This window comes from Hippichthys cyanospilos, chromosome 2 (assembly GCF_059441005.1).
Source record: "Hippichthys cyanospilos isolate Australia breed blue-spotted pipefish chromosome 2, RoL_Hcya_1.0, whole genome shotgun sequence".
Classification (NCBI taxonomy): domain Eukaryota; kingdom Metazoa; phylum Chordata; class Actinopteri; order Syngnathiformes; family Syngnathidae; genus Hippichthys; species Hippichthys cyanospilos.
Window position 1 is genome coordinate 26,961,848 of NC_142370.1, and position 12,340 is coordinate 26,974,187.

The window sequence follows — 12,340 nt, forward strand, 5'->3', positions numbered from 1 at the left end:
TAAAGTATCCTTGAAAGGGTTACGCACTTATTTAGCGAATGTTTTAAGTGCTAGTCCTGAGATAAACTTGTTGAAAGTCCAAAATGGCAAATGCATAGCTGATCTCACCAGGAAACCTGGAAGGTCCATGTTATCGATGACAATTTTTTGTGTGACAGGACTCCAGAGACTTTTCATAAGACAAGAAACAACATAGAATTCAAGAAAAATGTCATGTCAAAACAACCTGCCGAGTAACCCTTACAAGAGCACCACCGCCATCTCTTGTTGTTTTACAGAAGCCATCAAACGTCTTCAATAAAGACAAAAATGATCCTTACTGTTCATTTATTAATTTCGCTAGTCATTTCTGTTCATTCACATTAACAGATTAAAAGGACTTCCTATGGAAAACATTGCCTTGGTTTTTCATCTGATTTGGTTTCTGTCTGAGTTTCTGGACGGATCAATCACATAATCCAAGGTTCCGTTGCACAATAAATTCATTAGGGATAATATGGCTGTCCTGTGTCCAAGCATCCAACATAAGCAGCTTGTCAACTTGTCTTTTCTACCTTCAGTAATTGATCTGATTGACCCTCCATCAATCAGAAAGTATTCCAGGTTTCCCATACCGAAACGACTGGCTACTTCCGAAATGCATTTTCGAAACAACTAAAATGCGGTGTCAGGCTGATACATAATCAGTCTCTCATGGTGTCAAGAGTTAATCACTCAGTGATGACAAAACATCCTGTTCATTGACGGTTTGAGAGCTCCAGGCTGTGACAGACCAAATGTGTCTGATCCGTTTGGCTCGATTGGGTTCAGCTACAGTGCAGTCAAAGTGGTACTGCTGAACCCGGCACCGCTGTTTCTAAATGTTGACGTCCATCAATACTATGTCACTGGATGACCTCAACTCATGCAAATGCTTCCTGCGTGATCAGAACCAGGAGTTACCGGCATCACGAGTCATTCTGGAAGGGGAACCCTCTATCTCATTTTTCGAAAGGATTCTTCCCTTGTATTCTACCTTGAATGGGTTTTTAGGTGGCTGGATGGGAGTTCTAGACCTGGGGATGCAGCACCTGTGAAACCATTTGACGCCTTTCGATAGCCTCCAGTTGACATGAGGAATAACCAAAACCATCTCAAACTCTTTTCTTCTTTGTTGTTCGATTAGTTTACCTTTAGGCTTTCACTACAGTTTTTTATCGACACCGTATTAGAAAATAAACCAAACATATGTCGTGTCCAAACAAGAGAACCTTTGAGAAGCTTTCTGCCAAAGCATTGTTTTGAGAGCACGAGGTGCAGATTACACAATGGCAAAACTAATCCACGTACTTAATGGCCTTAAAGGGAGTGTACAGTATGAGCTGTGTTGAGCTGCTCCAGTCTGGGACAACTGGGTTGAACCAGTCTGCTTTTTGCTGCCGCTGGTATGCTGTCTGTGCAGGGTTTTTGTTCTAGCCTGACAGGTCTCCGCTGTAATTAACTCCCAGGATCACCCCGAATGCTCACTCACGCCAACAAAAATTATGGATGGCCAAAAAGCAAGAAGGTGCAAGAGTGCCATACAGACACATTTTGATGAAAAATAGTGAACTTTCGTCATACAAGACATCATGATATTTCATGAGCAATCAGCGCTCTTCAATAGACCTCTTTTTAGGCAGCATCAATTCGGTCACTCTGCTTTGTTTTGCTTTTCCGTTCCTTATTTTTGGTGACACTTCTGAAAGGACTGCGGTGGTGAGAGAAGAGCATCCACAAGAAGTTAGTGTGAAGTAAGCTCAATAAAGTTCAAGCCATCTTTTTGTTTTGCTAAGTTGCTAGTTTCTGGATGCTTGAGGGGGGATCACCAACAAATGTTCTGCTTAAAACACTGATTCGGACTTGGTGTTGAGTCTGCGCTGTGTAGCAGTGAGTGAAGCTGTAGACTGCTATGTTAGGCTAAAATCTCAAGATAGCCACTAGTCGTGCTAGTAATTCTGTTTTGTTGGAAAAAAAAACTGGTTTAATGTTTCAATACAGATGGAAGCAAGTCAGCCTCGAGAATAAGATTCACCTCTGTCTATTATGCTGCTTAGTCATCATAGTTTTATTCATTACATCACTCGTGGCTCTAAGACCTTTGTGAAGAGTTTGGGAATATGATGTAACCACAGTTGTTGCTTTAGTTAAGTAGTAAAGGATTTTATCTGCTCGGGTGTTGGTGAGTTGTGCTTACTTTGATGTGGATGACTGTCATACCAATCATTCATTTGAGAGAATAATTTTGAGGTAGCGTTGTGTTGATGTTTAGGCATAATGGATACGATAGCTATAGAAGATAAAATGCCAACTTGAAATGTTGTTTGGTAACTCAAGCGAGATGGTGTTTTTATTTTAAATTTACTGAAAAATAGTGCACTCACAATTTTGAGAATTCTGCCTGGCAGCAACAATATGTTTTATCCATGAAAGGATTTTAATTAAATTAGTGGTTGATTTCGTAAAAACGGTTATGATAACGTTTGGAACAGTGATAGCACGTCCACCACATGGAGAAGACGTTGCGGGTTTGATTCTGGCCCCGGCTTTTCTGTATGGAGTTTGCATGCACTCCATGCCTGTGTGGGTTTTCACTGGGAGCTCAGGTTTCCTCCCACATTCCCAAAAAGATGGATGGTAGGTCCATTGGACACCTCCAAATTGCCCTTAAGTGTGTTTGTGAGCGTGAATGGATGTCTGTGTGCCCAGCAATTAGCTGGCAACCACTTCAGGGTGTACCCCGCTTACTGCCCGAAGACAGCTGGGATAGACTCCAGCAATCCCGTGACCCTATTGAGGATGTTGATAAGCAGATGGATGGATGGATTTTACTTAAAAAAAAAAAAAAAGTCAGCTAATAAGCAGATGGATGGATGGATTTTACTTAAAAAAAAAAAGAGTCTGCTATAAGACTTAAGAAATTGACCGTTTGGACTCTAAAGCAGAATGAGTATCATTAATCTTAAATGGAAAACATTCAGCAATTTATTACCTCAATTATCTCAATATACAGTATTTTAAAGATGAATGGCTAGATTCTCTTTGATACTGTGAATCTGTACTAACATCTTTTATATCGGAACCGATTTTCCGATTTTAACTGGTTTAGATTACACCCCAAAAAAATTATGTTTAGATATAAGAATTTGATTGATCAATCTTCCTGAAGAACACATCCACCGATGGAGACAAGGAGTGTAATACAGTAATTGTATGTAACGGAGATACAGTATTTGTCTTCTCTTCTGTGTCAATTGAATTTGTGACGAAAGAAAGAAGAGAAACTGTAAAAGCAATGATGTCGGCACACTGTGAGCTTTAAATTCCCATACTTTCATGCTGGCATAGACATCTAATCCCCTGGCTTCTAGTCTTTGTGGCTCCAGGAAGATAAGCAAGGTGCGCTCACGAAAAGCATCACATTGTAAATGGCCTTTTAAAATCATTATCTTACATAATCCTTTGTTTGTTGTAACAATGCTTGAGAGTCAGTAGTAATTTTGATGTCATCAAATTGACTGCTCAATCGCTCATTCAAATGTCACTGTGCTTTGAAAGGACTTTGGTCATCAGGAATACATGGCGCAGCTCATGTGACAAGAGTGTTATAGTCAAAGCGGCGCTGTATCAAGCCTTGGTGGGCATGTCTGTGTGTGCTTGAGTTTCCTCTCTGCATGCGGTGACTCGGTATTAGCTAGGCAACTGCTCTCGGGGAGGGATGCCACAATAATCCTCCATTGGTTCATCTGTCTCCCACTTGTTCTCACAGCTTTTTTTCCCCTCGCATGGAGAACATCTTGTCACTGTTGTGCAGTTTCTCTCACATTCTCCGCATGTTTTCTCATTAGCAACACGCTGCCCTTTTCGCATGATATACAGTAGCACAGTAATATAAACCAGGCTATTTCCAGCAAACTCTTTCGTGACAAAACACACACGTAGCAAAACCCACAGACAGGCATAATTAATTCATACGTGTTGAAACAAGGTCTACCAAGGGGTGCTGAAGCCAATAAAGAGTTAGACCATTATTATGTGATGCGCTGAGATTGGCTAGCTTTTGCTTGCACAGTGTAGTTCGGCAAAAGATTTGTGAGCGTGACGAGACAACCCTAGCAATCTCCAACTTCACATTTCTAAGAAAGGAAGCACAAGCAATTGTTGAAGAGCTTTGTTAAGAAAAATGCTGCGAGAAACAGGATGAGCATGATTTCGAGCAGGAACGAGGAACAGGTTTGAAATAGGCAACACTCATCGAGTCATCCGCAATACTAGTCCATTGCTCGATTGACTGGTCGATTTTGCCTGAAAATAAAATCTCCATTCTTTTCGTGAACAAGTTGATTTCCGATTTTTTGCAGACTCCCAGCTCTTATTTCACCCCTCTTGTTGATTTTAAAGAAAACAAGCAAAAATTATATAGAAATTTCAAATTAAGGTTTGCTTCATTTTAGCCAGGATTTAAACTACTAGCTATATAGAACATCCTCTTTGAATTAAAGTGCAAAATGTCTGCCTTACTTCTGTAAATAAATGCAGCTTAGAAGAACATTGGATGAGATTGATGAAATGCAATCTTAAAACATTTTTTTTTCTAAACTGTAAAATCACCAGCAAGAGACATAAGCGGCTCTAGTATGGACACACTTGGTAGGTGTATTGGACACCCTAAATTGTCCTTAAGTGTGATTCGGTGCGTGAATGGTTGTTTGTCCCTGCGTGCCGTGCAAATGGCTGGCAACCAGCCTACTTCCCGAAGACAAGCTGAGTTAGACATCACCCTAGTGAAGCTAAGCGGCTACGGAACTTGTATAGCTTATGATACAAACAAGACTATGAGAATAATGTTCTCCAAATTTTGTTGTAGACCAGCTATAACAATGACAATAAAGGCATTCTATTCTATTCTATTCTATTCCATTCTATTCTATTCTATGCAAGACCTGAGGTGTGTGGTTGTTGCCCTTACCCCTTGTTTGCCTCTGGCTCTGCCTTTGCCTCCGGCTTGAGGCATACCCTGCTGTGACTATTCTGCCCTAGTGTTTTCCCCGATGTGCAACGGAGCGGCTTCCTTGATCCATCATGTCTCAATCTTATCATACGTACTTTTTTGTGTAAACGATTCCTTTGGATAAAGGTTGTGGTGGTGCTTGCTCGACGTCTGTCGCCCAAACTCAAACACGGTGCTCTTATTAGTTTCAAATCATCTGTATGGCAATATTTTGGTTTTGTAGATGTGGAAATGAATGGTAAAGTATTGGTATATGATAAGGATGGCTTATGAACACTGCAAAAAAAAAAAAAAAATTTTTTTTGCACTTTTTATAAGCCATCGTTATCATATGCCACAGTTGCTAACACGAGGTGCGTGTATTTTGATAAGTTCAGCTGCTGCCGAAAAATGAGCTTGTGACAAAAGCGACTCTCCTGCTTATGTTTATATTTACCTGTTAATGTGTTATTATATATCAGTGTGCTCAATTAAATCAACCTTTTTTTTATATTCAACCAAAACCTCATCTCGTGAGATTTGTGCCTCACCCCATCCCTAATATACGTCACAGGACAACCGAAAACGACGGACGAAAACGAAGCCAACGAATGTGATATAGAAATACTAAAACCAAACCAGTGTGAAGGTGACTTGCAATGTATGCATTCTACATGGTGGAAAGTATGGAGTTGGGCTTAACACAACTAGAAAGATATGAAGGATTAGCTCCAAACCAAACACACACAAAAAGTAACCGAAGAGGAATTATGCAACAACAGTGCTTTGTATTGTACTTTCTATTCTCCTCCACAAGAATGTCTCCCACTGATGCTAACTGCACATTACAGTGTTCGGCATTACGCCTCAGCATTCATTTCCATTCCATTTCCATTTCATGTATGATTGCATCAATCCGACAACAATGTGTGGGACCAGAAATAAAACGTCATCATGATCAGAAACAAACATTCAAATAATGTCCCTTTGTAACAACTATGAGTGAATAGAAAAGACCTTTGACAAACAGCAAAGATTTCTTCTATTCAAGACAATTGCGGTTCTCCTCAAAATCTCAAATACTTCTTTAGCATGCAGATATGCAAAGGTCTAATTTTTGTTCTTTCCAAGGTAATACTCTATGCCAGTACAACCAAATCCCACTTTCTCACCACCTCTATTTCATTTCCTTTGCTTTTTTGAGTTCCCAGTTCTGTGGGAAAGACATGATCTTGATATGTGAATCACCTGATCTTGATATGTGAATCACCTGGCTATGAAGCTACTATGAAAGGTGTAACTGAGGCGGGATGATTGAATAATTGCTGTGCGGTGTATGAAGTTTAACCCTTCTGCCAGGCAAATGCCACTGATGATTTTTTTTTTTTTTTATGGGACTACTATTGCAATGAAAGAAAACCTAGCTATTTGCAGGGCCAGGATCAAGCCTTGTGAGGAATAGTGAGAAAAGTTTAAACAAACACATGAATCAATGAAATCAGTAACTAATGGCACTCTGGAAACAGTTTAAACTAGTACTGTCACCATCAAATATTTTTAAAATGTATCATTCTATTGATTAATTTATCAAATAATAAATATAATTTTATTCAGCATCAAAATGCATTATAACATGATTTTCCCTATGAATTTCCCTATTACTGTGTGTTAAATTACTTGTTGTTTATTTGATATTGCTTCTGGATTAAAAGAAATAACAAAATAAAAACCGAGCAATATCACAAGAGAAAGATCGATCCTGTACTCACCAACATTTTTTCAACTGCAGCCTCTAACGGCCTCGAACAATTACACGATTATATAGTTGTCAATTACTTCGATAGTAGATTGTTGTTTGATCGGTTAATTTTGACACCTCTCTGTAACCGTAAAATACTTGAGTGTAATTTTAAACTCACCTTACATTACTCAGACAACCAAATGGTGTATTTGATTTACAGGGTTTGTAACATGACAAGTCAAATTTTTGAAACTTTACACCATGTTCCAAGGTTGATTTCTCACCCGAAGCAGTCCAAAAGTGTTATTTTCCTTTATGAATGAATTTCTAAGCATTCCTTGCTTATCCTGCAGTCTCGCATCTACCCAGTTGTGCAGATGAAAACGGCTTGAAGTGCCATTATGACTACAAGGGCAGGCGGGAGCAATTTGCAAAGTGCCTACACCGCCACACACCGACTGTACAAGAGAAAATACAAGTCGACATTATCCACATCTTTTAGTTTTGTTTTGGTTCAGGTGCTGAGGAGGAGAGATTTTGCACCGAGTCAGCCAAGTAAACTGCAACGTTTTATTTATTAGCAACAACTGTTTTTCCGTCAAAAAGCCGTGGCCAAAACGTGTGTTTGGGAGGACACAGACTGACCACATATGTCAGAGGTGAATTTTTCACCCGTGGGTGAAACTATTGTAATGAATACTGGGTTTCCACGGGGACTGATTTGATAGGAGGAACGCGTTAGTAAGAGTGGTTTATTGACGCGTTTCGCATTTTGATGTCAGTTAAACACCTCTTTTGGCCCCGTATTCACACTTTTGGAAAAGTCTTCATCAACCAGAACCTCATAAGGATGAGCGATCAAGACGATGGATGGATGCATATTGCGTGTCCCGCCGCCATTGAGCTATGTCATGAATTGGACAAAGCAGCCACACGGTACAAGACGCAGTCTCTGCTAACAAGGTGTTTTACTTCCCGGTTAGAAATATCGGTAACATAAACTTTATATTTAAAAGGAATTTAAATGGCCAATGTGCCAAATGTAATTTATATGCACAAACTACACTGTGGAGAAAATATCATGTTAATGAAAAAATAAGTAGAGTGGCAATGACTCTATAAATTCCACTACCAACACAGGCTCAAGTTTGCTCTTCCCAGACAGACGAATACAGTATGTTCGTCGCTCATCTTTGAGATAATGAATTTAACATGCTTCCTTAATACCAATTACTACTTCCCTAATAGCCAGGTATTTGATGATTGGGCATCTGAGTTGTACAGGCAATATATCTTAGGATAGGCTGCACACCACAAAAGTGTGCATTTGTGAATAGCGGACGACTAATTGGAAAACGTTCACTGTATAGGGAAAGAAAAGAGATGTCACAATACCTGAAGTTCACACCAAGCCACCTCCACCCAGGTCTCAGTGTCCAAGCCTTTGTAAACGGTCTTGAAAGCTCCTCTGCCCAATTCAATGTCAAATTTGAGAAACCTGCCTCCAGGAGAGGTGGCCACAGCTTTCATCTCTGCTTCTTCCTCCTGCTCACGCTCCCTCTCCTTCCCCTTGTGGGGAGGTGAAGAAGGAGGGCCAACATTGCCAGGCTCCTGGCCACTGGAACAGGAAGGATCCTGGCGCAGGGCAGTGCAGGACGCAGCTCCTTGCTGCAAGACACTGCTGGAAAAAACAGCATCAAAAGAGCACAGCTCCAGGTTGGGTGCGCTGTGGGACGCTTCTGGGAGAGCCACTTCATCTTCCTCCTCGCAAATCTCAACGCTCTTCCTGAAGAAACGCTTCTCCCTCCTCTGACCTTTCTGGCCTGTGTCAACTGGCAAAGTGGGCATTGAGAAGTAAGGTTCAGGTGTGATTAAGGTCACCACACCCTCCTGATGAGCTTCGCGTGTTCTTCTCCTCCCCTGAACCGGAGATGAGCGAACATCTGATGGGGTGCTGCTTGACCTGTCCCTTTGTGTGTTTGCCCTACTCTCCCGGTCCTCTTCCCTCTGTCCATCAGGTTTCTCTGACGAGTCCTCTGTGCCTGTGGGCTCTCCTAAGTCAGTAGCCATGATGTTTTTTCTCCGTCTGCTGCTGACACTGCCTCTGCAGCTTTTCTCCACAGTCAGTCTCCGTCTCTAGCGCTCACTTTTGCCTGTCCACCACACTCTTTTTTTTGTGATCAAACTAGTGAGCCTCAGCCACTTTTGTTCCTCTTTCATTCAACATTTCTTCTACAGTGAGATTGCAGGAGGTTAATATCACACTTTCCTTTGTAGCATGCTCTGCATTTTCTTCCTAATCCACCTCGAGATCATCAAAAAGCCAAGCAGGCGGCACTCCTTCAAGGCCTTACTAACCAATCCAAGTCGCGTATCTTCACAAACTGTCCGGAAGCAATGGAGCCTTCAAGCACATGTCTTCATCTAAAGCCTGCAAGACAACAAAAACAACACAGTTAAAACAACATAGTTAAGATGCTGACAAAGACCACGTGTTATGATATAGTCATACTTTTCTACTGAAATGAATGCATTCGAGGTCCTGTGGGAAGAATATGTAATAAATCTGAGAGAATTACAAGCTATTCACCAACTAAAACTCCGGTGTATCAACACATCCCGTACAGTCAGTCAGCTTCTAATTGATTTTAAACTCTCATCCGTATTTTCCGCACCATAAGGCGCGCCGGATTATAAGACGCACCATCAATTAATGACATATTTGAAAACGTTTTCCATATATAAGGCGCACCCTCAATTAATGACATATTTTAAAACGTTTTCAATCACAATATAGTAATACTCAAAGTAATAACAATAATAACTCAAACAATAACTCTAAACTCTCAATAGCATAATAACTCAATGTCAATATGAGCAACCTTGTTCAACTGTAAACACACAAAAGAAACAAGTAAAGCTTACTTTATCAGTTCATTCCCCATCTACAAATCCCAAGTTCAATATTGATCCATAAGGCGCACCTGATTATAAGGCGCACCATCAGCGTTTAAAAAAAATAAGGCTTTTAGGTGCGCTTTATAGTGCAGAAAATACGGTATTTACAACTGTCATGTTGAACCTAAATTTTGTCAAAAATATAGTGGGTGAACAGTACAGTACAAATTAATTTAAAAATGTTTGTATGCTAAAAGGAAAACCAGGGAATTTTGGTGACATAAGCCTGCTATTGCAAAATCTCGATAGAGGTACAGTATATTCAAAATATCTGGATTGTGGCATGTGTGATATAGCGTAAAAGGGTCTAATCATGATACAGGCTTTTTTATTTTGTTAGAGGAAGTGTGCCGCTGTAAAAGTGTACAGTATCCATTTAGGAAATGTAGTGATGTACAGGTTGCAAGAAATGTTGATAAAGAATTACTAATAAATAGAAAAAACACTAATGTTCTACTGTACTTAGATACAGTATTAATCATCAATCCATTTTCTAAAGCTGTTTCTCCTCACTAGGGTTGGAGGCTTGCTGGTGCCTATCCCAGCCTTTTTCGAGCAGTGGGCGAGGGACACCTTGGACTGGTTCCCAGCCAATTGCAGGGCTGACAGGGACAAACAGCCATTCACGCACCCAATCACATCTAAGGACAATTTATAGTGTCCAATACACCTAACATGCATGTTTTTGGAATGTGGGACGAAGCTGGGGAGAGAACTCACGAGAGCTCGGGGTGAACATGCAAACTCCGACCGGAAGTCCAGAGGACTGCAATTGAACTCGGGGCTCTGAACTGTGAGGCGGACATGCTAACCCCTCTTCCCCCGTGCCTCCCTACAGTTTATCAAAAACACAGAAATAAAGTCTATCACATTACAAGACTGATTGCCTCTTGTTTCGTCACGTTGTAGAAATAAGTGCTGTTTTAATTTCCTTTGATTTTAAAAGGAAAGTTTCAATGCCAGTATAACCCTTTTCTTTGTGTATTATTAACAACTCCTCTAATACAATGCTAAGTGGGGTTTGTGTGTGTGTGTGTGCATGTGTGTGTGCGTGTGTCTCGCTCTGTCCGACTGTTTTTTGTTTTCCTGTCGAGATTGCTGGAACTATATTGCAGAACTAAAAGGATTGTTTTTTGTTTTGATACAATTACATATTTTGGATGAAATAAACCACTAAATCCCAAGGGATAGTGTAATATGTATTAACAGAGTTAAATTCACTCGAACTTTGAGTTGAAATAAAGGAAACTAAGTTTAAATAAAAGACATTCAAAATACTTTGTCATTATTTTGTATTTTAGAAAGAAATCTTTATTGTTATCGGAAAATTGACAGGGACAATAATCGTGAATTTCTTGTTAGGCAAAATCAAGCCGCCCTACTACTTTATTATATACTACATAGGCTTACAGTCTACATTATGATCTTCTACGTTCCCATCCTTCATGTTATTGTAATTATTTAACATTATTCATATTATGAAACAACATTATTAAATGTCAGTCATCCAAAAGCAATCAGTCTAATAATTGCCTGTGAAAATTGATAATAGACTCTCTTAACACTTCCTCGAATTTCAATCGAGGGAGGAAATGCACAATATTATCAAATAGACGAGTAACATCTAACAAACAAATGAACTCAAATGCGTGGAACAATCCGCAGAAAATCTAGAAGTAACTTGTTCCCAAAAAGGTCCCAAACAATAACTGTGCGTATTAAGCCCTCTTGAACAGAAAATATGACTCTTCACACTTATGACTGATGCGCGCCTTTCAGAGATCAATGCAAGAATGAATGCTGTGAGAGCTCATGCCATGTGTTCAGTATGTCAGGGAGTGTATTGGTGCAGTAGAAGAAAAGAGTGGGGTCTAGAACAGTGCATTAACTCACTTTTACTACCCCCTCACATATTACTTACTTGACAACCAAACATGTGGGTCAGTACATGGCCATTGTTATAAGTTAGCTGTCTCAGGTTGCAACTTGCTCCACTTTTGTGCTCTACAATTTACCTACATAGGCGCGTGTGTCATTGGTATCTGCTCTTGAGTCCCTTACAGGCACAGTCAACACCAAGTCCAGACAATTTCCTCCTATTATAAAGCGAAGCTTCACACATATTTCGAAAATGTTGAACGTCTGTCGAAAGATGCCAGCTGGTAACGTTACAGTGGAGTTAAACTGCATTATACGGGCACCAATGCAGATTCTCAGCCCATGACTTAGCAGCTACATTGGACGCTGTGTCATCGAGGAGCAACGGGAAGAGCTTTTAAGACCAAGCTAAAAAAGCAGCGTTGCAGCGTTAGCGCGGATGAGCATTAGCTAACGGCTTCCGTCAACCACCGTCTGTGTTTGAAGTGATGTGTTCACTGCATTTGCCACACGCACAAATCAGACAGGTGAAATTCAGCAGTTCATTGATAAACCGTTGACTCCACTACTTTAGATACTCTATAGGATCTATTTAATTCACTATAATTCTTTATCCTTTTGTGTATTTTGACCAAAAGGCCAACAGAGAGGAAAATCCTGGCGGGAATACAAACACACGAGTCAGTGCTGACCAGAATTGTATTACGACTAGCTAAGTGTTACAATACTGAGAGTAGTGTTTACATGGAGTATTA

The 12,340-nt window shown here is 40.3% G+C and overlaps 1 protein-coding gene and 1 long non-coding RNA gene across 3 annotated transcripts in view; one reads left to right on the plus strand and one right to left on the minus strand.

Annotated features, from left to right (window-relative positions):
• The window catches only part of wnk3 (WNK lysine deficient protein kinase 3), a 55,690-nt gene that overhangs the window by 34,601 nt on the left and 8,749 nt on the right, over nt 1-12,340 (minus strand). For both annotated transcript variants that reach the window (XM_088437628.1, XM_088437636.1), the window contains exon 2: nt 8,145-9,180. In XM_088437628.1, the coding sequence (XP_088293754.1) occupies nt 8,145-8,819 (675 nt within the window). In that variant the 5' untranslated portion in view covers nt 8,820-9,180. The remainder of the gene's footprint in view (nt 1-8,144; nt 9,181-12,340) is intronic.
• On the plus strand, nt 1,367-10,984 carry LOC148428066 (uncharacterized). The gene is made up of 2 exons (XR_015868235.1): nt 1,367-1,772; nt 10,224-10,984. It is a non-coding gene; the product is annotated as an uncharacterized LOC148428066 (long non-coding RNA).